Here is a 27,438-nt window from a genome sequence, read left to right on the forward strand (position 1 = left end):
AATTAAGTGTTTTCAATATTAATTGGAATATTGAGAGATAAGAAAAATCGGAAATATTAATTCTGATAACTATAGAACAAAAATTGTTTAAGAACTACTTCAAAATCGTCTTAGCGAGTTTGAAATTCCAAAATAGTGCTTTATGTTTAAAAGAATTCAACAAATTCCAAATAAGTTTTAACTTAACTTTCTCCGGCGGGAATATATTCGCTTTGAAGGATCGTGAATTTAGTGGGAAACCGAAATGTTTTCTACTTTTACGATATTTGTGTGTCAGAGTTGTCAAATTATTGAAATCACTTGACCTTTTGTCGTTAATAGATCACCAGCGGCTGTTCACAGATTAAGACAAATGTGTAACAACCTGCAAAACAGAAAGCAGCAACACCTCCATCCCCACCTCACTCCCCCAAAAAGCAATTCTACCACCTCATGCCAACCACATTCAAAAAAAAAAAAAAAAAAATAAAAAAATGAAGAGAACAAAGCAACTTTTTCTGCTGTTGATGCTGCTACTGAAGTGGTTTATAAATTATCTCCATCTCCATAGACTTTTCGTAGTTCGTTCGTTTCTAATAATCTAAACAACAGAGGGAAAACAACACGAGAAAAACAACAACAACAAAATCTGAAAAGTGAAAACTGAAAACTGAAAATGTTGCAGCCTCTGCCTCGATCGAGAATCTTTTTTGTTTAGCCGGAATCGGGACGGAGGCGCCGTAATCGTCGGGCACGTGTGAAATGAGCCGAACAACTGCCTCCGACGCATCGTGATGTTGATTTGTTTTTTGGGGGGATTTCGTTGAGATCGCTGCTCACTTGGAAACTAGCATTGAACGCGTGCACATCGTGTGCTCCTTCTTCACGCCGATATCCACATCGATTATCTCTCAATAGACACACACACGGAACACGGAACACACAAAATGCATCCTGCCTCGCCGCACCAACATCGCTCGCGTCTCAATGTCAGCAGTGCAGCTGGAGCAGCAGCTGGACAACCGCAGAACACGCCGGATTCCTTTACGTTGAGTCCACAATCGCCTCATCATCATCACCATTCGCCACAGCAGCAGCAATCGCACACGGTCCAGATTAGCTCCAGCTCCACACATCCCTATCAGGGACTCAAAACATGTAAGAACTCTTTCACAAGCATTTTTTCAAATTCGATAACAACTATTTAACATACAACAAAACTTTTTCCAAAGTTATTTTTATTTAACATGATATTGGATATGAGCATGCAAATAATCTATCATAATACCTGTCAAAGTCAATTAATAAAAGAATTAATTTAACATGATGAAATATTTACTATTCATTATTTATTACTTATTACGAGTTGTGTTTCACCATCTTTACATTAAACTACTTTCTGAGCATTTCAAATAAGCTCAAATTTGTATAATTCATTTAAAATAATATGTTCTGCATTTTTACGAAGATAAATAACTAGAGTCAACTTTCTATATTATATCTAATCTCCTAGATCTACACACAATCTATATAAAACTTCGCATTAAGTAATTTTAAATTTTAAACACGCACACATTAATTGGAAAACTATCTTCGAGAAGCTCAAGATCTCATAAGAAATTCATTAAAAATTTAGCTTGTATTACGCTTTAACGGAGATAAATACCGCATTTAAACATATAGTCTTTCATATGGAATACTTTCTATTTACTAATGCTTTAATTGCTAAATCCATGGAACTGTTTTTTAATCAAATACAAATTTCTTGAGGGAAAAGTATATTTTACTCTTTTTACGGAGATACATTTATTTTTCATTTATTCTGCAATAAATACCCTTTAATATTAGATATTTTGTTTAGAGTCCATAAAACTTTGTTGAGAAGTATTTCGAATGAACTACAAATTAAAATGAATAAATTCAAAACATTATTTCTATTGTTATTGAAATAAATAATAATAAACAAGTATATTCTGTGATAAATAGATTTTCATATTAAATACATTTCTTTTGTTATGTTCAATTATTCTTTACTATTTAAATGGAATGAAGTTGAATGAAATTCAATACTGTTAATCATTTGAAACTCTGTAATAATAATCTATACATTGAATCTCATTAAATATGATGTTTTGTTTGAATATGTTTTTTCGATGTCCCTAACTTTCGTAGCAAATAATCTGATAATAATATTATAACTTTTTAATCTCATTAAATATTATATTTGAATATGTTTTTTTTAATGTAACTAGCAAATAATGTGAATTTGATTTAAATTTTCAAATAAGTAAGGCAAGTTACTCTCGTCTGATCTAGATCGGAAACTCCCTCGATCGCTATCCGATATTTCATGTGTGTTCTAGCAATTTGCGACTACGAATATTTGACCGCATTCGCCAGTTTATGCTGCTTGTTTGTTTGGTTCATAAAATATTCATGCCTGACTAAAGACTACAAATACAAAAGATACAAATAGCATTCGTTATACTCAATATGTGACCCCATAAATCGGCTGTGTTTGGGGGGCTATAAACCATAAATTGATCTTTATGCGATAGCGAATCATAATTCAAGCGCGAGGTAAATCGATTTGCAGCAAACAGACACACACACACACACACAAATGATTCATTAGTTGTCCGATGTCAGTTCCATATTGAATTGTTGTATTATAGATCTCATGCCTTAGGCCTTAGACCCGTCAGCCATCGACGACCACCAATGAAGTATGCAATATAAACTGTGGACCGACAAGTAAAAATAAATAGTAGACGAGACGCGCGATGAGTCGGAGAAACTGATTCGATCCATATCCGTGATATAAATCGTATTGTCGAAACTTATAACATAAACAAAAGCTCAACTGAAAATAACCCTGCCATATAGACTGAACTGAACTAAACTGAACTGTGGCACTCGTACTCGTGTCTGTGTATAAACATTCCAATTTGGCCTGATCTAATCTGATCTGAACTGTTCTGATCTGATCTGATCTGATCTGGCCCCCACCCACAATGGGGGGATTGTTTAGTTTGCTGCCTGCCCCCAGAGATGAGTATCAGTTGAACCTGTCCTCTGCGACTCGTTAAAAACTATACAGAAAAAACAAAACACAAACACACACACACGCGCATAGTTTGTACATTAATGTACTATATGAGTACTTTGTGTTTGCCTCCGCCTCTGCTTAAATATGAGCCATGGGCTAATTTAGCAATAAACAAATGCCAGCAATGTAGTTAAACATCATATTGTATACTATATGCTATATATATATACTATATTTGCTCATAGATCATAGGCAAATCTTCCATCCGCCCATCTGTACATCGAAAATGTAATATCTAGTTGATTTAATTATTTAAAGCATTATAAACTTTAAATGTTCTACTATATATACACAACATTCAAATCAACTTGTAGTTTTCAAGACTTAAATAAATAAATAATGATACAAGTGGGTCTTATTTTAGTTTGAAAAATTGTTTTCCTAAAAAGAATTTCACCTTTAACATTTTATACATTCTTTTTATTTTCTATTATGTTATGTGTTATATACTACAGAATTTATGCTTTGAGTTATTATAAACACATCATTGATATACAAATACTATATTGATTTATTTTGATTAATTAGCTAAAAATACACAAATTTGCAATCAAGTGATGCTCATATATCATATGTACTTATTATGTTGTCCATAACGATGAGTTTAATAGAATTTTCACAAATTGCAGTTCGAATATTCATTTTAAATACGTTTTATTTTTAAATCTTGAAAAAATTTTTTTTTTATGATTATCTATTATTTTAATGTTTAATGCTATTGTGATGATTTTGTTGCTGATATAAAATAGTCTAAATGGTTTGCAAGTTGTTCAAGAAATGCGAAATTCGCAATTGATTTATCTATTGCCAAATCGGTTGCAGACTTAACATATGACCAATTTCAATTGGAATACCAAATGGATTTAGTTTAGTTCGTATGATCTTTGACCATACTGTTGCCTATTTCAGTAAAATCGCTCACTTGTCAATCTGCAGTCGAACAACAAACGGAAATCCAAGGCGGCAAAGAACAACATACTTTCATACTATGCAAATATGACTGTACTATGTGAGTGTGCTCTGATCTCGGCTAGGTCATAAAAATCGTAATTCACTTTTCTACGCTATGGACTATTTTGAATGAAGTAATATATATACATATGTATATATAAAACAAGTAAGAAAGCTACAGTCGAGTGTACTCGACTGTGAGATACCCGCTACCCATTTTGAATAAAATAAATTCGTATGAAACACTGGATCTCAGAGACTATAAGAGATAGAGCTATAATTATTTTTCGACAGCATTTGTTATGTTTGCACGCAGATCAAGTTTGTTTCAAATTTTTACCACGCCCACTTCCGCCCCCGCAAATCAAAAAAATCGAGTAACAAGCGTAATTTTAAAGCTAGAGTTCCGAATTTTGGTATATATAATAACTACTATAGTAGTTATGATTTGGTTGCGATCAGATAAAAATTGTCGAAGTTATTAAAGAAATACTTTTGTATGGGCAAAAACGCCTACTTACTAGGGCTCTTAGTTGCTTTGGGCGACAATCTGGTCCATTGTGCCGTCTATGGTATATTTTGAATGGTGTACTATATCGATATACCAAACATACCATTTGGTATATTTTTAGTATTTTCGGTATATTTCGAAAATAATACCGCAATATTTTGCCTTTATTAAAAATAGGTAGCGGGTATCTCACAGTCGAGCACACTCGACTGTAACTTTCTTACTTGCTAATTCAGCAACCGTGCCATATACATATGTACATATGTACATATGTTTTTGGACATTTTCTGCAACATTTAAAGAAGCAAAATGTTTTTATGACGCGGGACTGCAGATCGTGAAACTTAAAAAAAAGCTTTGTGGTAATCATTTAATTGAAAACTAATATATTCTTTGTATATTTAGATTTAGATAGATATTAAATTCCAAGAAATTTTCAACAATTGAATCTACGCTATAAGTGAAACAATACAAAAATAAATATTCAGAATTCATAAAAATTAAATAAAATCTTGGACACAGCTTAAAACTACCTATGATGCATTAGATTTTATTTTCATTTGTCATCAGTGATAGTTTAATTGCTTATGCCACTGGAGCGAATCCAACGCGATTATTTCCCATATCAAACTCAGTGTAGTATTTTCCACTGAACACATCGCCTAGGATCCAGAAATTTGTGCCTAAATACTGGAAAGCTGACAGGCAATGGTTTTCGAACTGAATAATGTAGTCAGACGGTGTCAGGGTGAATTTCCCGGTGCCAATGTTGAAGGTAATGACAGGCATCAAGCTTACACTGGAGCAATCGACCGAGCCGTCATTTCTGACCCTCAGGATCCGGAGCAACAGATTATAGGCATTGAAAGGGGCAATAATCAGCGAGGTGCCGGTATCAGCAATAGCCTGACAAGTGTTGCACAGCGAATAACCATTAACAGAGGCGCTAGCCATGGTGAATTGCCAGTATCCCTGCTCAGAAACGGGCACATAGATGAGGTTTCCCTTATACAGCGACGGATCGGAACCACCGAATATCAATTCACCTCCATTACTGGAGGTGCCAGCACGAGCCAAATAGAAGGAGAATACCGGTTTTTTAACAAGTCCCTGCGAAACCATTTTGTAGAAGGGAGGCACAACATTGTCCTGAGAAATAGACTGATATCCCATGCCGAGAATACCATCGAATTTGGCATTATTGAAGTTGGTTCCGGGCTCATTGGTGGCCTCAGCAAAGGTCTGACTAGCGATGGACAATCCATTGACATTGACGGTATCGGTGGACAAAAATCCGGACAAGCTGCCACTGCCATACTTAATGAAAAATCTCGTGCCATTCGCAACATAGCTGGAGGACGCTCTTGAGTCGTATTCATTGTGCACTTTGCAAGCGTAGCTCCAACAATATTTCGAAGGTACCCACAGATTGGACGAACCGGTATCGAAAAGCACCTTAAAGTCCTTGGCTGGTGTGCCAATGGAGATGACGCCATAGTAGGCCATGTTCATGAAGTTGGAAAGGTGTTCGTGGTTACTAGAAGAGGTCTGGGGCAGTCCATACTTTGCCCGCAGATGTTCCACCTCCGCCTTAATGTTGCCGCGCGTCTTCACAAAGTTCTCCACCTTGAGCAAAGGGACGCGATGCAGTTCGGCGCTGGCCACAGCGAGTAGAACAGCAACAATTGTGATTACTTTTTGCATTATGTATTTGAATGTTGCCTTATGAAATTCGACTAATTTTGAAACACTTTCAATTCGCATATTTATACCAAATTGCTTATTACAATCATATTGGAAAAATATTCAGCAAACCGCAAAGCACCCCCAGCAAAAATTTCATGCAGGCATCACGATTTAAATAGGGGCAGGAGCGTAGTGAAAGTTCGTCATTGTAAAAGAAAGAGTACAACAATAGCACGATAAGAATTTCAAAAATTATATTAAAAATGCAGGTCTTAGGTAAATAGCAAGGCAAAACCAGAAAGAGAAAGGGGGAGTCGATTTCCATAATTAGCAATCAAGTTTCATTAGTAAAGTTCCACTTAATTTGGATGATTCATTATTTCGATAAATAACATAAGCTTTGCTATGTAAATCAAGTTTAATGAACACATAATTTTCAAGAGCAAAGCGGTATAATCGTTAAAATATAACTGCATGCCAGAAAATACTGAAATATGCCAAATATATACCATTACATTCAAAAAATATATAAAATATAAATAAATACCATTTATAACTAAATCAGTAATGAAAGCCAGAGAAATATCCATAAATGTCCATCTTTGTCATTTAAATAAAATGAAATAAAAAAATAATTTCCAAGAAATACTGAAATATGCCAAATATATACTATTACATTCAAAATATACCATATACCATAGAGAACAACTAAAGCAATAACACACAAGTAAGAAAGTTACAGTCGAGTGTGCTCGACTGTGAGATACCTATTTTTAATAAAGGCAGAATATTGCGGTATCATTTTCAAAATATACCGAAAATACTAAAAAAATACTAAAAATATACCAAATGATATGTTTGGTATATCGATATGGTACCCCATTCAAAATATACCATAAACGGCACAATGTGCCAGATTGTCGGCTAAAGCAACTCAGACCCCTAGTAAGTAGCCGTTTTTGCCCATACAAAAGTATTTCCGTAATAACTTCCACTATTTTTATCTGATCGCAACCATAGGAATCATAACTACTACAGTAATTAATGTATATACCAAAATTCGTAGCTCTAGCCTTAAAATTACACTTGTTATTCGATTTTTTTTATTTGCGGGGGCGGAAGTGGGCGTACCAAAAATTTGAAACATCTGAGATCTAGGTGTTCATACGGACGGACGGACATACGGACATGGCTATATCGTCTCGGCTGTTGACGTTGATCAAGAATATATATACTTTATAGGGTCGGAGATGCCTCCTTCTACCTGTTACATACATTTCCTGCCGGCACAAAGTTATAATACCCTTCTACCCTATGGGTAGCGGGTATACAAATATATATTTTTTTATCTTTTTTATTGACAAACTGTCTGTTTAGTCAATAGGTAAATTGTATAATTAATATTAAATGAACAGAAATTACAGTTTTTCATATATATGTATGTACTTGTAATATAACATCTTATCAGTTGGATAGCAATTGTGAACACATATGGACAAATACAAAGTGAGATGGTTAGACGAAACAAAATCGAATAATATAGTAATATATGAATATACCAAATATCGCCTTCATATAGTGAAGAGTAAAATATATTTTAGTCTGTGTTTGGTATATCCATTTGGCATTTCGAACAATATAGTAATATTATATGTATATGAATATAGCAAATATCGCCTTCATATACTGAAGAGTAAAATATATTTTGATCTGTGTTTGGTATATCAATTTGGTATATTTAAGGAATAGTACCGCACTGTTTTATTTTTATTGATTATGGGTAGCAGAATCACAGTCTCACAGTAGCTATCTTACATTTTCTCACTCTGAAACATGTTTCATTTCGTTGCAGCTGAAAATGATGACATGGGCTGTGTGGAGCTGCTGGCCACAGCGATCTCGGTGCTCATCATGGTCCTCACGTTTCCCATCTCAGTGTTCATCTGCTTTAAGGTGGTCTCCGAGTACGAACGTGCTGTGATCTTTCGCATGGGTCGATTGCGCAGCGGCGGAGCCCGAGGACCGGGTGTCTTCTTTGTGCTGCCATGTGTGGATGATTACTATCCGGTTGACTTGCGCACAGTGTCCTTCGATGTGCCGCCACAAGAGGTGCTCTCCAAGGACTCGGTGACGGTGACTGTCGATGCCGTTGTCTACTATCGCATCAGCGATCCACTCAAGGCAGTCATTCAGGTGTCCAACTACAGTCACTCCACACGCTTGCTGGCTGCCACAACGTTGCGCAACGTGCTCGGCACTCGCAATCTGTCCGAGCTGCTCACCGAACGTGAGACCATCTCGCACACCATGCAGATGTCGCTGGACGAGGCCACCGATCCCTGGGGCGTTAAAGTGGAGCGTGTTGAAATGTAAGCTACAAATTGATTACAAATTTGTATTTCATATTCAGTTACAGTTATTTTCAAAGTAGCCAAACAACACCAGATTTAATGGTGAAATTGTAAAGAAAGAGTAGAAAACATTTACTGTTCCTATTCATATACATATAACATATAATATTTTTGTTATGGAAGTTATTTAAGAAATTATTTTATATGATGCAAAGCAACTGCTGCAATGGGGTCTAAGTTTGCTTTGGTATCCGGGTATATTTATTGGAGTACATCGATATACCAATTTCAGCCATCAGTATATTTTTAATTTTTTTTGTTTATGATTTTGTTATATTTTTGTAGTTTTTAGTATATTTGGAATGTAGTAGTATATCGATATATCAATTATGGCCTTCGGTATATTTTATAATTTCAAGTATATTAATTTGGTATATTTTCTACTCTTTAGTATATTTGGAATTTAGTAGCATATGGATATACCAATTATAGACTTCGGTATATTTGATATATTTTTGGTATATTAATTTGGTATACTTGTTGTACTCTTTAGCATATTTTGAATGTAGTAGTATATCGATATAGCAATTATATATATTTTAAATTTCTTTCGGTATATTAATTTGGTATACTTTTAAAATATTACCGGGTATTTTACAGTCGAGCACACTATAGCATTATTACTCGTTTTTATAATCTTAGATAGAATATAGTATTTCTATTAAGTTATATATTTTTTCACTTGAATTCATTTATTTTTAGTAAGGACGTTTCACTGCCAACCGCCTTGCAACGTGCGATGGCCGCCGAGGCAGAGGCAGCGCGTGAGGCACGTGCCAAGGTCATTGCCGCCGAGGGGGAGATGAAATCATCGCGTGCCCTCAAGGAGGCATCGGAGATCATCTCGGCCAGTCCGTCGGCGCTGCAGCTGCGATATCTGCAAACGCTGAGCAGCATTTCGGCGGAAAAGAACTCGACAATCATATTCCCATTGCCCATGGAGTTGCTCACGCCCTTTCTGAATTCGTCCGCCCAGTTGGCCGCCAATGCGAACGCACATGCGACACCATCGCCGCTTCATCGGCACCAGCATCAGCATCATCAGTGACGCTCAATGTCGGTGCTGCAGCCATACCTGGAGGCTCTGGGTCGCTGCGAGCTGCGTCGCCAAAATGCTGGACACGACGGTGTCGACAATGATGACGACGACATTGTTGGCTATCTCCTCTGACACCAACTGTGTTCCCTAAACCATCTCAACAACGAATTAGAATTGAGTGAAATTAATGTTGAGAGAATAACCATAAAAACATTAAACGCCTTAATCTTAAAAGTTAGTCATCAATTTTTTTTTGTTTTTTTTTTCCACTAATTGATTCAACAGCTATTTGTAAAGTTTAAAAACAAAATATTGTATATGGATTAATGTAAAAAATATATTTTAGAATATATACAACGAATTTTGATAAACTCTAGTGACTTGATTTTACTTTACTCTTTCTCTGTATAATATATATCATATAATATGTTTATCTTTGTTATTCTTAGGAATCTACAAAATTTCATGTAATTTTGCTGAAAATTTATTCAGTTCTTCGATTAGTTTCAGATGCGCATTATGTCTTTATTTATCTATCCTCTAATAGTGCTCCTCGTAGTATATCATCGTGGAACAATGGGCTTAGCTTTTCAACCATATTCGGCTCACTTTAATCCCTGGAAGAACTTAGTTTAAAATTACTCTTAGAAAATATAATATCCACTTTTCTCAATGCTCGCTCATTTTATTGTTGATACTGTGAAATGTTATTGACATACTTTACGGTAATGAAGAGGATTAAAAGGCATACTTTGGCATTATATTTGTAGATGCAAATTCGATTTGAAATGAATTGAATTCCATTTAATAGCATTGACCCTCTTCGATCGAAACCAATGCGAACTTGTTGTTATTCGCCGATTCGGATATTGGATTGCAGACAGAGTTGGCAATAATATCCTCAACGTCTGCTCTCAGAATTCTGAAGTTGATGTCTCCGTAATCCAGTTGGCTGTATAGGTAAATCGGAAGACGATTGCTCATCACCCACACGCCTTGCTTCTCTTTGTGATCCACCTTCAGATCGTTGGGAAATTGGATCAACATCGTTGAGTTATCAGCATCAGCATCGAGAAGGGATCCCAAGTTGGCTCTTGTATATGGTTTGGCTGTGTCCCAACACCCAACGTTGTCACGATGCACTTGTGTGTAGAACATGACGCCATTTCTGGCAATTCCCGATGTGGAGGATTGCCCATTGAATCCTCGATCGCCAACTGCAATGAACAGCTTTGAGGTGTCGACAGTGCCATTTGTCCACAGAGATTCATTCAACAGCAGATCCACAGACACCATGAATTCCTAAGGCAAGAAAGAGAAAGAGTATGAGTAACGTTGAATTGAATAATTTGATACACTCGCTCACCTTGAAGCTGGCCATCGGATGGAAGTACAAGCGACGATCTTCGGTGAGACTCATGCCAAAGACGCCATCCAACCACTGGAAGTTTAATCCATAGACATTAAAATCAGATGCCACTGGATTGGGCGCAAAATTGTAGTTGGTCACTCGCCAACTTCTGTTCTTCTCCAAGCTATAGACAACTATTCCGAAGCGCCACACATCAGTGACAAGGGCGTGGGCGTCGAGGCAATTGCCATTCCTGACGTCCACCACAATATTGGAGTGCAATGAATCCTGCTTGACTTGCGAAGGTGGCAGCTCATAGCGGACGACCATTTCGTCAGTGTTCAAGTCAAAGGCCACAATCTTCGGGGGGCAGATTTGGTTTAAGCTGATTGTGGCATTCACAATGCCAGAGTCGATCATCCACAGTCGGTTGCATTGAGCATCGACTGTGGTGCGGTAAACCGATATCAGCTTGGAGCAGTCGGGATTGTAGGGACTGCTGTGTGCCTGCCAGTTGGGATACGGACGGACTGGGGGACTTATCTCCTTTGTCGGGTAGGGCACGGTCACCAAGCTGGCTGGCACACCATCCTTCCATCGCGGAGTTGTGATAAACAGCCGGTTGCGGTAGACATCGATTCCCAAAGGTAGGTTATTCTTTGGGTTGAAATCGCTGCAATGAATGGAAACTTCGAGTAAGTACATTTACAGACGGATGGCAGGTGGCAGGTGGCATGTGGCAGGTGTAAATCTTTTTTATTTGGACCATTACACAATATCCTGGGCTATCCATCAAGAATATGACATATTACCCATTCATTATCGCCAGTTGTCGCTCCACGAAAGTGGGATACTCGAAGTCAATGTATTTCCACTCATTGACTATTTGAAATGTTTTCGCTTCCTGTTTAATATTTTGCCGCTGAAATGTAAACGGTGCATAAGATACTGGATCCAACGTTGCCCCATACGCAGATACACGAAATCGAATTGAAAAGTATTGAAGGCCAGCGATCGATAGAAAACAAAGTATTATTGCAAGAAACGATTTCATAGCTAATATCCAAAACTGGTTAACTGCTAAGATACAACGTATGTTTTTTGTATTGTAAATTATTCGTGTGTATTTGTTAACAACTTTAATGCAATGCTTCTCGGCGGCGACCAGTCTGCCACTGGCTCTGGCTCTGTCTCTGGCTCTAGTCGGCCTCACGCACAAAAATCAACTGAATTCAAGTGAACGCCTCGCTAGAGTTAAGTACTTTTCATACCCTGTAATTGTGAGTATATCTACAATGGGTATAAACTGTATCTCAAAAACAACTGCTGTTAAGTAGTATAATTCTAATCCAGTCGTCAAGTTGTTGACAGCATTTCACATTCTTCGAAGTGAGTAATCAATGCAGTTCGACACGTTTCGCCAAAATCGAAGGAAACATTCACAAATTCCTTTTTGGTAAGGAATCAAATTGGTTTCAACACGCGGGCAAAGCCGGATAGTACTGCCAACTGCATGCATATGGCCATAGTCTGAAAAGTTGCACTTACTTTCTTCGACCTGTTACAGTTTCCACTTGCACAACTTGCGCCAGATACTTTTGTATCTGTTACATGCACTTGTATCTATGAAATACATTCAAATGCTGATCAACGGTCTCTCGATCAGTATTATCTTTCTGTCATTTTTAGTAACAAACTAAATGTCACTCAAATGACGTCATACATTTTTTTTTTGAAGAAATAAATTTTTATTGTCATCCTGTAAAAATACAAACATATTGTCTTCTAAAATTAAATTTGAATTTTATAATTCAGATTTTCTTTCACTTACTTCAAAGTCAAACCTAAGAAATCAGCTTTCTAACTTGTTAAATACTGGAATTTATTATCTACATATAAAGCTGCCAAACATTATTGGTGACTCAAAACCATAATTTGTATCTGTGTTGATGGCCATTAAACAAGATATTTTCAATTGAATACCTGTAGTTCAAAGCAACCTGTAGCTAAAAACAATAGAACCAAGATCCGAAAGTAACGAACTTATATAAAATTTGACAACTCCCTTTGAGTCTGAAAGCAACAGTCGAAAATACTCGACTCTTAGATACTGCTGCATCGGACTTAAATTACTTTCAAATTTTAGGGAATCTATATTTTTGATATCGATGACCAAACTTCATATGCGAAGGATACACTCGAGTAATGCCATCAAGTTTGGTTTTTTTTTTAGGAGATGTAGGTTTTTAATGCTTAATGCACTCTTATCATTTGACGAATCATATGATTTTTTACTTCACAGATCCTTAAGATTTAGTAGTCCTTATCATCATCATCAATAAATGATAAATTCAATGCCATTATGTGCATAACAGGATTAAAAAGATATTTCGACAGTACGGTAAAGTATATTGGAAAATGTATCTCAATCTACCCCATTTTATTTGTGACGTCATTTGAGTGACATTTAGTTTGTTACTAAAAATGACAGAAAGATAATATACTGATCGAGAGACCGTTGATCAGCATTTGAATGTATTTCATAGATACAAGTGCATGTAACAGATACAAAAGTATCTGGCGCAAGTTGTGCAAGTGGAAACTGTAACTGTAACAGGTCGAAGAAAGTAAGTGCAACTTTTTAGACTATGGCCATATGCATGCAGTTGGCAGTACTATCCGGCTTTGCCCGCGTGTTGCAACCAATTTGATTTCTTACCAAAAAAAAATTCCTTAATTTGTGAATGTTTCCTTCGATTTTGGCGAAACGTGTCGAACTGCATTGATTACTCACTTCGAAGAATGTGAAATGCTGTCAACAACTTGATAACTGGATTGTGTTAAGAGCTGCCTTTAGAATTGTACTACTGAACAGCAGTTGTTTTTGAGATACAGTTTATACCCATTGTAGATATACTCACAATTACAGGGTATGAAAAGTACTTAACTCTAGCGAGGCGTTCACTTGAATTCAGTTGATTTTTGTGCGTGAGGCCGACTAGAGCCAGAGACAGAGCCAGAGCCAGTGGCAGACTGGTCGCCGCCGAGAAGCATTGCATTAAAGTTGTTAACAAATACATACGAATAATTTACAATACAAAAAACATACGTTGTATCTTAGCAGTTAACCAGTTTTGGATATTAGCTATGAAATCGTTTCTTGCAATAATACTTTGTTTTCTATCGATCGCTGGCCTTCAATACTTTTCAATTCGATTTCGTGTATCTGCGTATGGGGCAACGTTGGATCCAGTATCTTATGCACCGTTTACATTTCAGCGGCAAAATATTAAACAGGAAGCGAAAACATTTCAAATAGTCAATGAGTGGAAATACATTGACTTCGAGTATCCCACTTTCGTGGAGCGACAACTGGCGATAATGAATGGGTAATATGTCATATTCTTGATGGATAGCCCAGGATATTGTGTAATGGTCCAAATAAAAAAGATTTACACCTGCCACATGCCACCTGCCACCTGCCATCCGTCTGTAAATGTACTTACTCGAAGTTTCCATTCATTGCAGCGATTTCAACCCAAAGAATAACCTACCTTTGGGAATCGATGTCTACCGCAACCGGCTGTTTATCACAACTCCGCGATGGAAGGATGGTGTGCCAGCCAGCTTGGTGACCGTGCCCTACCCGACAAAGGAGATAAGTCCCCCAGTCCGTCCGTATCCCAACTGGCAGGCACACAGCAGTCCCTACAATCCCGACTGCTCCAAGCTGATATCGGTTTACCGCACCACAGTCGATGCTCAATGCAACCGACTGTGGATGATCGACTCTGGCATTGTGAATGCCACAATCAGCTTAAACCAAATCTGCCCCCGAAGATTGTGGCCTTTGACTTGAACACTGACGAAATGGTCGTCCGCTATGAGCTGCCACCTTCGCAAGTCAAGCAGGATTCATTGCACTCCAATATTGTGGTGGACGTCAGGAATGGCAATTGCCTCGACGCCCACGCCCTTGTCACTGATGTGTGGCGCTTCGGAATAGTTGTCTATAGCTTGGAGAAGAACAGAAGTTGGCGAGTGACCAACTACAATTTTGCGCCCAATCCAGTGGCCTCTGATTTTAATGTCTATGGATTAAACTTCCAGTGGTTGGATGGCGTCTTTGGCATGAGTCTCACCGAAGATCGTCGCTTGTACTTCCATCCGATGGCCAGCTTCAAGGTGAGCGAGTGTATCAAATTATTCAATTTAACGATAGTTACTCTTTCTTGGCTTAGGAATTCATGGTGTCTGTGGATCTGCTGTTGAATGAATCTCTGTGGACAAATGGCACTGTCGACACCTCAAAGCTGTTCATTGCAGTTGGCGATCGAGGATTCAATGGGCAATCCTCCACATCGGGAATTGCCAGAAATGGCGTCATGTTCTACACACAAGTGCATCGTGACAACGTTGGGTGTTGGGACACAGCCAAACCATATACAAGAGCCAACTTGGGATCCCTTCTCGATGCTGATAACTCAACGATGTTGATCCAATTTCCCAACGATCTGAAGGTGGATCACAAAGAGAAGCAAGGCGTGTGGGTGATGAGCAATCGTCTTCCGATTTACCTATACAGCCAACTGGATTACGGAGACATCAACTTCAGAATTCTGAGAGCAGACGTTGAGGATATTATTGCCAACTCTGTCTGCAATCCAATATCCGAATCGGCGAATAACAACAAGTTCGCATTGGTTTCGATCGAAGAGGGTCAATGCTATTAAATGGAATTCAATTCATTTCAAATCGAATTTGCATCTACAAATATAATGCCAAAGTATGCCTTTTAATCCTCTTCATTACCGTAAAGTATGTCAATAACATTTCACAGTATCAACAATAAAATGAGCGAGCATTGAGAAAAGTATTCAAAAGTGGATATTATATTTTATAATAATAATTTTGAACTGTTTGCAATATATTTTATAATTAATTCCAAAATGGATAAATATTATTTAGGCACTCCGGTAAGTAGTGAGAATTCTTTACGATGATTTCCTCACGTTTTCTCGATTACAGCATAATCTTTGTCGGAGACATAAGCTTGCTGCTCTTGAATTGGAGATAGCACAAAAACTGGAAGCGAGAAGAGCTTCAGTGAGGTGTTGCAAATCGAACAGTTGCAAGATGCGTCGTTACGATGAATACGAAGAGTTCTATTCAAGCCAGAGTTGCACTCAATGTGCAAATGAAGAAAGTGATTGCAAAAGGTTTTATCGAAATTCGACAGAACTTTCACATAGATTAGATAGCAAACGGGAAAAATGTCGTAATAAACACATTTACAATGCAGATTTTTTGCCTTGCAACCAAAACAATTTGTTTGTAGAATGTACAAATCAGGAGAAGTTTTACCGGTGCAATTCATCGAAGGATACTCAAGACGATCGATGCTCGACGAGAGTTCCTTCGCTGCGAATGTCGTCAAGCAGTGAAAATTTTATGGGGCTGCCTTCACTGGGACTGACATCATCGTGCTCATCAGAGCGTGAACTATTAAAATCATTACCTTCATTGGGACTAACACCAAAGGAGGAACCAAGAATGGAACTCCGATCATCTTCAAGACAAGCAATGGAAACACAATCAAGAAACGAACAACTAAAGAAATTACCTTCATTGAAACTATATTCATCAGAGAGAGCAACAAAAAGACTAACTGCTAAAGACCCTTTAAAAGGTATCTCATCAAAGAAAAAACGATCGTCGGGGCTACGACCACCAACTCCACCTGCCTGGGATCTAAGTTCTGAAGAAGATTTAAGTGAGCATAAGATCAAAGCAAAGTCAAATCAAATATTCAGTGAGGATTTGATCGCTAACAAACTGATGATACAACTCTATCGACGAATGCATAATTTGCTTAAGCTTAATCTTGAGACGAAAGTAGAACTGATTGAAGAGTTGGAAAAACTTCGCACAAAAATCAATGCAGATTTCCAAAAGTGTGAGAAGAGCGACGATAATTAGGGGACACAACAGCAGGATTTTAAATCACACTTTACATTCATTTAGACTTTAGACAGTTTATACATTAGAACTGCTCTTTTACCTTTTAAGATTGCACAAAATTGTTGAAAATTCTTATTCCTTGTTAGTTTTTCGACTGGTAATATAACAGCGAATCAGTTTTGGGTTAATTAATCATGCGAAACGAAAATTGGTAAATTTATGTAGTAAGTACATAGACAGATGTGTATTGTATATAGATAATATAATAAGTATTATGTATGTTATATAAAATGGCTTTTACAAAATGTATACAAAATAGTTGTGACTTAATAATATACATATATACATATGAAATATACGTAAATTAACTCCCCAAGTTCCGCGCATCCAACCTTAATATGATCCATAATTAAAATATAGATTTCAATATACGATTATTACTACATACAAATCGCACATATCTGATGCATATATTTATACATTGTACACATGTGTTTGTATGTAATCAAATATGTAAATACTTTTTGGAATCGCAACATTTTACAAAAAAAAAAAACAAAAAAATGAAAATAATTTACAGCGTCTTCGAGTTCTGTTTTACAAACAGATTTCTAAGTGCTCCGCAACTCGCATTCTTGTTGATATTTTCCAGGCTGGCGGAAAATAAATGGAATTCTCTGGAGCTCAACTATCCAAAAAGTGTGTGTGTGTGTTCTTGGGATCTATGTGCATACATCGTCCTATATATATAGCATATATTTTTATTTATATATATAGATACAAATAAAAAAAAAAATGAAGTCCACTTTGCTTTTTAAATAAAATAATGGCCACTGCTTCATATCAATTTAAAGCATAACTTAAGCTAAGGAATCCCCGCATTCAAAAGATTTTCGCCAAGCTCGGTGTGCGTCGAAAGGGATTCCACGAACTGGACGATACGCTGCCCACAAAGCGCGTCTTCGCGGACGTCTTGATCCGCAGCTTGGGCTTTGTGGTCGTGCTGGTTGGGCTCGAGGAGCCGGACGAGACGCCTGATGAACTGGCTGCCGATAGCGTCGATATTGAACCCTTTGATGACAGAGGCTGTAAAGGGATAAATTTGTGATTAGTTAAGACTGTTTATTACACATCACTGGGGAAGAATTATCACATTTTCATTTGAAATAGAAATAGTCATTACTTCGATATCAAATTTAAAATTTCAAATTTTTGCAAAGAAGACTGTACTCTTTATATAAAGTTTTGAAAATCGTTCATTATAATAAAAGTTAAGCTGTCCTTAGCTGAGATATAAGTATTTATAAAGACAGACAATCAGTTAGATGGAATATACATGGATGATTCTATCAACTATGGCAACACACTTATCAGATCCAAGTAAATTTTCAGTAACAGATCTCAAAATGCAAAATTAATATCAATTGAATTGCGTCAAATTGGAAATACAGAATTTTGCTACGAAAAGTACAGTATTTAGTACTTTTCGTATAAAATATTCATTGTAATAGAAGTTAAGGTATCTTTAGGTGAGATGTAAATATTTACAAAAACAGACATAACATATGTATGTATATTCAGTTATGGATCTCAAAATTCCAACTACATATCAATTCAATATACATATAACTTTAAATTAGAAATAGATTTTAACAATGAACAGTAAACTTTTCATATAACATAAAGTATTGAAAGTCGTTCATTGTAAAAGAAGTAAAGTAAAGTTAGGTATATATTATTTTGCTATATAGCTAAATATTAATACTAAAGCAAGACAGAGAAGCAGATAGATGGAACATGTATACATAGATGATTCTATCAACTAGAACTACAAACTTATTCAATTAAAGACAATTTGAATAGAGCTTCAAATTAAAAATACAGATTTCCTACAACAATTTTGCAGCAAGTATTAAATATTGTTCATTCTAATAAAAAAAGCCTTTTTTCAGCTATACTGGTTGCTAAGATATAAATCTTTATAAACACAGAAGGATAGATAAACATATAAACATGAGTCTGTCATGTTTTCGGACTCCTCCAAAAATGCATCCATACTGTGGTTCTTCTGAGACGAAGTTATTCAACAACGGTATAGCTACAGATCTCTGCATCTAAATTAAACATATCAGACCCATTAGATTTCAAAATGTTGCCCACCTTTAAGTAATTGCGATCCATTGGCGTGATAACCTTAAGTTCAAGCGCCGCACCACACGATTGAATTAGCCGCACGACTTGCTGATGTGAATACCATTTGACATCCATGCCAGCGATTTCCACAATAAAATCGCCCTCCTTGATGCCGCCCAGCTGTCGGAATGATGAAATAAAGCCATTTAAGTAAGAATAATACAGTGAATAGGGAAAAGTGATAGTTACATCGGCTAGGGAATTGATTTCAACATGGGCAATTATCACAGGCGCATCGCCACGCACATGGAAGCCAAAGTTCTCGAGCTCCTCCTTGTAGAGGCTGCAGCCAGGCTCGTGATTCTCATCGGCATCGCTAGTGGGGCAATGACAATGATAGCTGCTCGCATCGTGATACATCGCCGAACCCTTCTGAAGGCGCACACAACGCGGCGCAGTCCAGTGGCGACGTGCCGAGAATATTGCAATGGGACCGAGGCGCTTGAATGGATCCTCCACTTTGTACGAGGTGAAATCGGGGCCCGTCAACGAAAGCGTAAATTTCGATGCAGCTGTGCGAATGATGTTACCAAAAAAATTTTAGCTAAGCGATGTGGTTGTGAAAGTGCATTTCTTTACCTTCGACAGTGCGTTCAACTAAATCGTAGCATTCATCAATGTTTTTCACTGGCGCTTGCAGGCTGAATCTTTCGTATTCCTCGTGCGTTTTGTAATGCGCCTCCTTGATGACTTGGGTCAGTGATGTTTTGTTCTGCAATAGAAGAGATTTTAAAGAATGTTGAAGACTGCTGTGCTTATTGTGTGACTCACCTTGAGATAGCGGCACATGCGCTGCAAACGTTGCGCCTCCTCATGACTAGCCAGCGCTTCTTTCAAATGGGTGCGCTTGATGGCAACAACACTGGCGCTCTCCTCCTCACACTCGCTGCTGGCCTCGGTGGCACGCAGCGCCTCCCTCGCATTCCCAATGAACGATTCATTCGATGACACCGTCTGACTCTTTTTGGTGCCCAGAGACACGTTGTCGCCGTCGCCCACAGTCGCATCGATGCTCCGCGCCTCGTAGTGATGTGCCAGTGCTGCAATTTGCCAAAAGTGGTAAGTAAAACCATATTAGCAACAATTCATTAGAAGTTTAAATCAATCATTGACTTGGCGAAGTTTAAATACTCTTCCTCCATATTAACAACAAGTTATTAGAAGTTTAAATCAATCAACGACTTGGTGAAGTTGAAATACTCTTTGCTAAGAAAAAATGTGGTACAACTAAAATGCTGACTTTATCCTTAATTAAACTATTTAATAAGATTAAATGTAATAATAAGGCTAACAATGAAACCTCCTATCATACTTATATATCATAAAGTTGAAGGACTTAGTTCTTAACAGTCTGGTTCTTTAATTATATTAATCCTTAAATAATAGCAGCGAAACACGTATTAAAGAGAAAATTTTGAATTTTTACTAAGTGAAACTTTGATAAATTGTAATAATACGGCTAGCAATGAAACCTGATATTAGATACCATAAATGAAGGATTAGATCTCATTGTAGGACTTGGTTCTTAATGCTCTGCTTCTGAATATTAATCTGTTGTTCAAGTATAGACCTTTAGTATACAACCTAAGCATTGATTTAATTACAGTCACAAATTATAATAATCTTTCAATATGTCAACTTATTAATTCCCATATTTAATATATAAACTAAGCATTGATTTAATTACAGTTAGCAATTATAATACTCTTTCAATATGTTAACTTATTAATTTGAATCTTTGGTATGTAAACTAAGCATTGATTTAATTACAGTCACCAATAATCATACTCTTTGGCTATACGACTCTATCAACTTGTCATCAATCTATCAATTCTTTTAATTGCAGACAACTCTCAATGTAAGAGTAGAGTAGTTGCAAAATATATGTATTATATTTTATGTGGTGTGCACTTGCAATAGAAGGCGTCGCTCACCTTTGTACAATTCGGCCTTGAGGGGCACCAGACCCGCCCAGCATTCGGGCAGATAGGTGTGCGTGTCATTCACTTGGATGTTCTTGTGCATCTCATTGTACTCGAGCGACAGCTGTGCCGCTTCACCAGCCAAATCCCGAAAGAGCTGCAAACGCAAAGCGAATTAATATTATTATTATGCTAGTATGGAATATGAGTGTCGTCGAGTGATGAATGAAGCTTATCAATTTGCCAGCTAATGGCTCAAATGCATGCAAAGCACTGATAAATTATTCAAATGCCAGCCAGCTGCCAGCGGCTTCTTGGTTTTTCTCAACAACTCTCACGTATAATAGTTGTAAGTTACTATATGTTAGCTATTGATAGACAACAGCTGCTCACTCACATGACTGGACTCGGTTAGACCCAGGGCCTCGATCTGTAGCTGCAGCTTCTCGAAGAGACATTCGCGTGCCTGGGAGAGCATCAGGGAGACAAGCACATCGAGCACCTGTGGCTTCAGGTCCATCGACGGGGCATTGGTGAACGTATCGTAGATGTGCCGGAATATCCCAGCAGCACGCAAAAAGCTATCCACAGCCGCATCCAAACCGCGCTCCGTGCGTCTGTCGTGGCGTGCACCGATCTGTGTGTAAATCGCACCCAGATTGAACAGCGTGCAGGCCTTCTCGAAGGCAATTGTCCGCTGACACGACGGCACTCCGGTCAGCGAGTCGTACCACTCGAAGTAGACGCCCAGATTGCGATCGGGCGGAAAGAATCGTCGTTCCACATAGTACAATAGATTGTAGTAGCGGAAAAGCAGCGCGACGCCAAGATCATCTCGCGAAGGTGTCTTTGAAGCCTGCAAATTGCAATTTGAATTTGATTTGTAATCAATACTATTGTGAAATGCGTTTGACTTCTCTTTACCTGTCGCGTGTCTGTCATATCGGCTATGGCATCCATATAGATCGACGGCTCCTCGCTGTAGTGCTCGAGAATAAAGTCCGAGAATGGTTCCATAAAATTAATTTCCTTGGTCTCCTTGAGACCCAACGGTATCATTGGCATTATGCCTTCGTGACTGGAAAAAAGTAAAAACAAATATTATGTTATATTATATACTTGTTGTATGTTATATAAGGCTATATTTAGTATATTGATTTATCAGTACATTAAAAATATATCAGAAAGTGCGATATATATATCAGATTGTCAAACAAAGAAACTAAGACCCGATTGCATAAGTCTGTTTTTGCTATTCCTTGAATATTTTTAAAGTTATCTGAACGCAATCAAATGAAACATAAATGCAATTTAATACTCAGCAAAACAAAAAAAAATTATAAGACATTCGTACATATTACGCATATTTAATACAATGTTAATGGTTAAACTAATATTCTATATTCACTTAACATTTTTGAAAAAACACTTAGTTTATTCTGTAATACTAAATAAGTCTTTATAACAATAAGTCTTTATAACATAATCAAATCAAATTATAAAAAATGTATTTTTAGATCTTATGGTTTATAAAATCTAAGAGACTATCTCCTAAAGCTACTGCTTGGTTATATTTACTATAAAAGTCTGAAGATTGGTCTAAATAAGTTTTCTTATAATGTGTTCTGGTTTAATCAATAAATTTACAAGAAAAAAAGAAGAAACAGATAATAATAAGAAGTTGGTTGTGTCTTAAATTTTTATTCACTTTTATTCATTTTCATTTTCATTTCATTTTCTTTTTTTTATTTAGTGTAGTTATTTATTGATCTGTGCATAATATAATTATAATTTGCCGATCAAAGTACATTGTTTCGCTTGGTAATTGATAAATTACAAACTAGATTTGTGCGTGCTTATACCTTTAGTAGATCTTAGATCTACTAGATCTTATCGAGCTGACAATTATTTCCCCAACAAAACACAAGTACAGGCGACGCTCGATAGAGCAAACAAATTGCAAATGCAGACTTGACGATTTCATTTTTAACATGCTTCATGTTTTAATATAACCTTTCAGACAAATTAGCTAAGTCATGAAATGTTTATTCAGCTGCAAATAACATTTCAATAATTACATGTGTTTATTCAAATGTACTACTACTAAATGGATTATTTATGCAAATCGGTTGAGTGAACATTGCATTTAACTAGTTCACTGTATCGAGCGTGCACTGTACATGTGTATGCTTTTATTGTTGATTGTCAATTTGTGTGTGCACTGAGCCCTGGAAGCCTTTTATTAATACACACACACAGACACATCAATAAATAGTTAATCTATATTAAGTATACGTATGTATTGTATATTGATATACATTTGTATGAACAACAATCGGGTAATAATTTTTCATATTTGTATTTTTGTCAGTTGTGCATTTAATGACGCTTTTTCACTTTCTTTGTTGCTTTAGCTTTTTGGCGCCGAGTTGAGTTGAGCTGATCTGAGCTCAGCTCAGCTGAGTTGTGTTGTGTTTGTGATTTCGTTCCACTTGAGGGCGCAAAAAGGCGCTTGACCAGAAACTGATGCGCAAAAATTACTACAGCTGCCCAGCTGGCTAGTTGCCAGTTGGAAGTTGCATGCCCCAAACTGGCTGGGAACTGTGAAAACTACAAATTTCAACATTTGCATGCAAACAAAACAAAGCAACAAAATTGCTGCCAACGAAGCGGCTAAAATGGGCGAACTGTTCGATATTTGATCGCTTGACGCACCTCCCACATCGAAATGGAAATTAAAATGAAAATGAATATCTATGTATGTGTACAATATATCACTCTTACCTCTCACTCTGATAGATCTCCACAGATGAGTTGAGTTCGGCCAATTGCTCTTTAAGCAACTGCAAATTCGAATTGACGAAGCTCAGCTCCAAGGCGACAGTGTCTCGCAGTTTGCGATTTGTTGTGGCCTGCGAAATAAATATTTGTAAATTAGTTAGTATATATTGTATATTATTATATTATTATATTTAGCTACGCTTACCTTATATAAATTCTCGGCACCAGCGCGTAGGCGCAACTCCTTGTTGATTTCCTGATTCAGTTTGCAGCGACGACTTTGCAATTTGCCACGACAAGTTGCGGCTCGTGGATCGGAGCCCTGCAATCAAACAATATGTATGTATACACAATTAATAAAAAGGAATGAAAATAAATTTGATATAAATTTATGCGACGAAGTTATTTAAGAAATACTTTAGTATGACTAAGGGCGTCTACTGCAATGGGATCTTAGTTGCTTTGGCTAACAATTTGGAATATTTTATACTCTATGGTATATTTTGAATGCAGTGCTATATCAAAATACCAAATATACCCTTCGATACATATAAGTATTTGATTGATATTTTTATTTTAAGAATAATACGGCACACTTTCTTATATGTTCTTTATATATATATTTATTCTCTAGTATATTTTGAATGTAGTGCTATATCAATATACCAAATATACCCTTTGATACATATAAGTATTTTTGACTTGGTATATTTTAAGTATAATACCGCACACTTTCTTATATGTTCTTTATATATGTATATATTATACTCTCTAATATATTTTGAATGAAGTGTTACATATATCAATATACCAAATATACCCTTTGATACATATAAGTATTTTTGACTTGGTATATTTTAAGTATATATATATGGTATATTTTAAGTATAATTTCTTACATGTTTAGATGTTCTTTAGTTAAGTCAACGCTTTTATTATCTGCAGTTTAGTATTGTCGTGTAAATATCTTCATATTTCATAACTTCAACACACCTTCAAAAATTTCTAAGAGTCTCATAATTTAATACGGCCCTTAAATATTTAATATAATAATTTAAATATAATATAAATATATGAATAAATGCTACTATAAGTAAATAGCTCAAGATAATTTAAAATATTTACAACTATTTCACTTATAAGTGTGCAAATTAGCAAATTACAGATATATAAAAGGCATGCGTTTAATTAAACGCTCTAAAAATAATTATATTGTTTGATAAATATGAATAACGAACATAAAAAATTGTACGTTTCAATTTACTGCCTGAAAAAGTAGCATTTGAAATATTTAAATATCTGCCAAATAAATGACTGCATTTAAAAATAACATTAAAATATGAATTTACAAATTTTTTTTTGACGAAATATCAATGTTTTATTCATACACATTTGCATTATTTATTATAGTCGCATTTAAAAATATTGTTCGATGCGTTTTTTTTTTTGTTGTTGTTGTTGTAAATTATACAGATGTAACGATTGCAAATTTCAAGATTATAAATGGAACACATGAACTCGTCGTTCATGAACTCATTCAATATGTAATCATAATAATATACTCATATATCTTTGTTTTATAACGTTCAAAAAAGGGGACAAATGAAGGTTTCTTTGAGGCATAATTTGCTTGTGGGACGTGCCAAGCAAACCCAACAAAGTTGATTGACTTTTTTACGGTAGCCTAAGCTGCTCGCTCAGTTAACAATAAAATACAACATACGAGTACAACAAAAATACAAATGAAAAGCAAAAAGCACAAAAGCAAAAAGCAAAAAGAATAACACACAAATAAGACACAAGCTGCCATACAAATTGTGGAGAGGCCAAGTGCAAAACGTCGACGATTTAGAAACAGAAAGAGAAATAGTTGAAGCCCCAAGTTCCAGTAAATGGTAATGGAGTTCTTTTCTGTTCTGTTCTGTTCTTGGCATAGACGCCCGCATTTTTTTGACTTCAACTGCATTTGCCAACACACCATTCAAACATGTGTGTACACAGCGAGAAATTGGTTGGTAAATGTACAAAAATGAATTTGAAATACTTTGATATTATAATTTTTTTTTTAAATCTTCGTTTTATTCTATTTACAAGTTTATATCTTATTTGAATTTTTCTATATTTTTTGGATTTTTTATATTTTTATCTTTGAAATAAGAATCAAGATTAGGCTTATAGATAAGGCTTATTGACATATAAGTAGAAAAAGATTCAAAATATTGTACAAATTTCGTTATAAGATTCAAATGAATTTCGGAATTCAAAATTTAAGTATATAGATTAATTCATATATAACTAAAAAAAAGATTGAAATATTTTACATATTTTTGTTTAAACCCAATTCAAAGGAATTTTAGAACTCATAGTTTAAAGATTAAAAGTGATGTATATTGACGACAATAAGGTTCGTTGATACATGAGTAGAAAAAGATTTAAATATTTATTGTGGAATTCAAAGATTAAGGTTTAAGATTGATTTCTTTTAATGACAAGATTCATTGACATAGAAGTTGAAAAAGATTTAAAAATGCTATATTTGTCAAAAATACAAATAAAATTATGCGAATTCCGAGGTCTATTCAACATTTTGTTGACTGTTCATAGATGATGCCCAGAATATTAAAATACAAAAAAATGCAAATATAAAGTTCAGGGTAATATCAATACAATTTGTAGTGATTTTTCGTGTAGTGTAGCTAAGTACTTGCAACGCAACTAGAATAACAAAAGTTTGTCGTGTTATCTTGTTGTACATTCACACACACAAACACACACTCCGATTTATATAGATATTCAGTTGTGTTTGTGCACAAAAGGCCAATGTGCTGGGCCAAACTGAAACACTCGGTAGGAAAAGTAGCAGAAGCTACAACAACCGGTAAACTTGGCTAGACCATAATTACTATGCGTCCACATCCACATCCACGTTAACATTAACATTAACATTACGATTGCCATTAACGTTAACGTATTCACGTATTTGTACGCCAACGCAGCGTGACACGATCGCAGATCGTAGTATAGAACGACGAATAGAACGCGTCGCAAACGGAAGTAGGAAGTCATCGTCACGACGACGCTACGCTGCACATTCTGTCTAGAAGTTGGAACCCCTTTTGATACTGACTCCGCGTACTTGCTGCATATTTAGTACTCCAACAACAACAACAACAGCAACAACAGCAACGATTGCAACAAACAATAAAAACAACACCTTGCTTATTATGCATTCAATGTTCGCCAAGTTTCTTGCCACAATCTTCGTCAGCATACGTTGAGGTCCAGAGCTCAATGTTGCCATTTTGCAGAAGGGTGAAGAACAAGTGATATAGTGATATACATAAATATGTATAGGGTTCATCCATATGGATATATGTTAATGCACAATATATAGCATTGCCTTTAGCCAACGAATTGAAAATTTCTTCTTTTTTTATTGTATTCCTTTAGTTTGGAATTTAAACTTGAAGTTTACAATTTGAGCAATTCGTCAAGTAACATTCAAAGTGCAGTTTTAATCGCAGCAGTATTAAAGTGAAGTTAG

General features: G+C 36.2%; 6 protein-coding genes across 7 annotated transcripts in view; 3 read left to right on the top strand and 3 right to left on the bottom strand.

The window, feature by feature from the left end:
- The first annotated feature begins 489 nt into the window (after nt 1–489).
- LOC117577756 (band 7 protein AGAP004871-like) lies at nt 490–9,958 on the top strand. The gene is made up of 3 exons (XM_034262666.2): nt 490–1,137; nt 8,089–8,605; nt 9,350–9,958. The coding sequence occupies exons 1-3, from the start codon at nt 927–929 to the stop codon at nt 9,693–9,695; spliced, it is 1,074 nt and encodes a 357-aa protein (XP_034118557.1). The 5' UTR covers nt 490–926; the 3' UTR covers nt 9,696–9,958.
- LOC117577754 (lysosomal aspartic protease-like) lies at nt 4,992–6,325 on the bottom strand. Its single transcript, XM_034262665.2, has one exon. It carries the CDS (start codon nt 6,312–6,314, stop codon nt 5,136–5,138), a length of 1,179 nt encoding a protein of 392 aa, XP_034118556.1. The 5' UTR covers nt 6,315–6,325; the 3' UTR covers nt 4,992–5,135.
- Nucleotides 9,959–10,350: 392 nt separating the features above from the next.
- Nucleotides 10,351–12,167, bottom strand: LOC117577753 (protein yellow-like). The gene is made up of 3 exons (XM_034262664.2): nt 11,850–12,167; nt 11,053–11,710; nt 10,351–10,988 (listed from the first exon to the last, which is right to left on the bottom strand). The coding sequence occupies exons 1-3, from the start codon at nt 12,089–12,091 to the stop codon at nt 10,491–10,493; spliced, it is 1,398 nt and encodes a 465-aa protein (XP_034118555.1). The 5' UTR covers nt 12,092–12,167; the 3' UTR covers nt 10,351–10,490.
- Nucleotides 12,168–14,022: 1,855 nt separating this feature from the next.
- Nucleotides 14,023–15,910, top strand: LOC117571769 (protein yellow-like). Its single transcript, XM_034254130.2, is given in 4 exon segments — nt 14,023–14,426; nt 14,566–14,867; nt 14,870–15,222; nt 15,279–15,910. Coding segments are annotated over 4 exon segments (1,389 nt in total). The 5' UTR covers nt 14,023–14,184; the 3' UTR covers nt 15,771–15,910.
- An 11-nt stretch (nt 15,911–15,921) lies between these two features.
- On the top strand, nt 15,922–17,494 carry LOC117567545 (uncharacterized). The gene is made up of 2 exons (XM_034247598.2): nt 15,922–16,013; nt 16,066–17,494. The coding sequence occupies exons 1-2, from the start codon at nt 15,987–15,989 to the stop codon at nt 17,014–17,016; spliced, it is 978 nt and encodes a 325-aa protein (XP_034103489.1). The 5' UTR covers nt 15,922–15,986; the 3' UTR covers nt 17,017–17,494.
- A 64-nt stretch (nt 17,495–17,558) lies between these two features.
- The window catches only part of LOC117577944 (rhophilin-2), a 41,436-nt gene continuing 31,556 nt past the window's right edge, over nt 17,559–27,438 (bottom strand). The window contains exons 2-11 of one of the 2 annotated variants that reach the window (XM_034262972.2): nt 24,100–24,216; nt 23,898–24,025; nt 22,038–22,191; nt 21,511–21,969; nt 21,126–21,270; nt 19,963–20,231; nt 19,771–19,903; nt 19,381–19,703; nt 19,159–19,311; nt 17,559–18,084 (exon numbers count right to left, since the gene is read on the bottom strand). In XM_034262972.2, coding sequence (XP_034118863.1) covers nt 17,881–18,084; nt 19,159–19,311; nt 19,381–19,703; nt 19,771–19,903; nt 19,963–20,231; nt 21,126–21,270; nt 21,511–21,969; nt 22,038–22,191; nt 23,898–24,025; nt 24,100–24,216 — 2,085 coding nt within the window. In that variant the 3' untranslated portion in view covers nt 17,559–17,880. The remainder of the gene's footprint in view (nt 18,085–19,158; nt 19,312–19,380; nt 19,704–19,770; nt 19,904–19,962; nt 20,232–21,125; nt 21,271–21,510; nt 21,970–22,037; nt 22,192–23,897; nt 24,026–24,099; nt 24,217–27,438) is intronic. The other variant, XM_034262970.2, reaches the window with a different exon arrangement.

The sequence above is a fragment of the Drosophila albomicans genome, chromosome X, assembly GCF_009650485.2.
Source record: "Drosophila albomicans strain 15112-1751.03 chromosome X, ASM965048v2, whole genome shotgun sequence".
Lineage (NCBI taxonomy): Eukaryota > Metazoa > Arthropoda > Insecta > Diptera > Drosophilidae > Drosophila > Drosophila albomicans.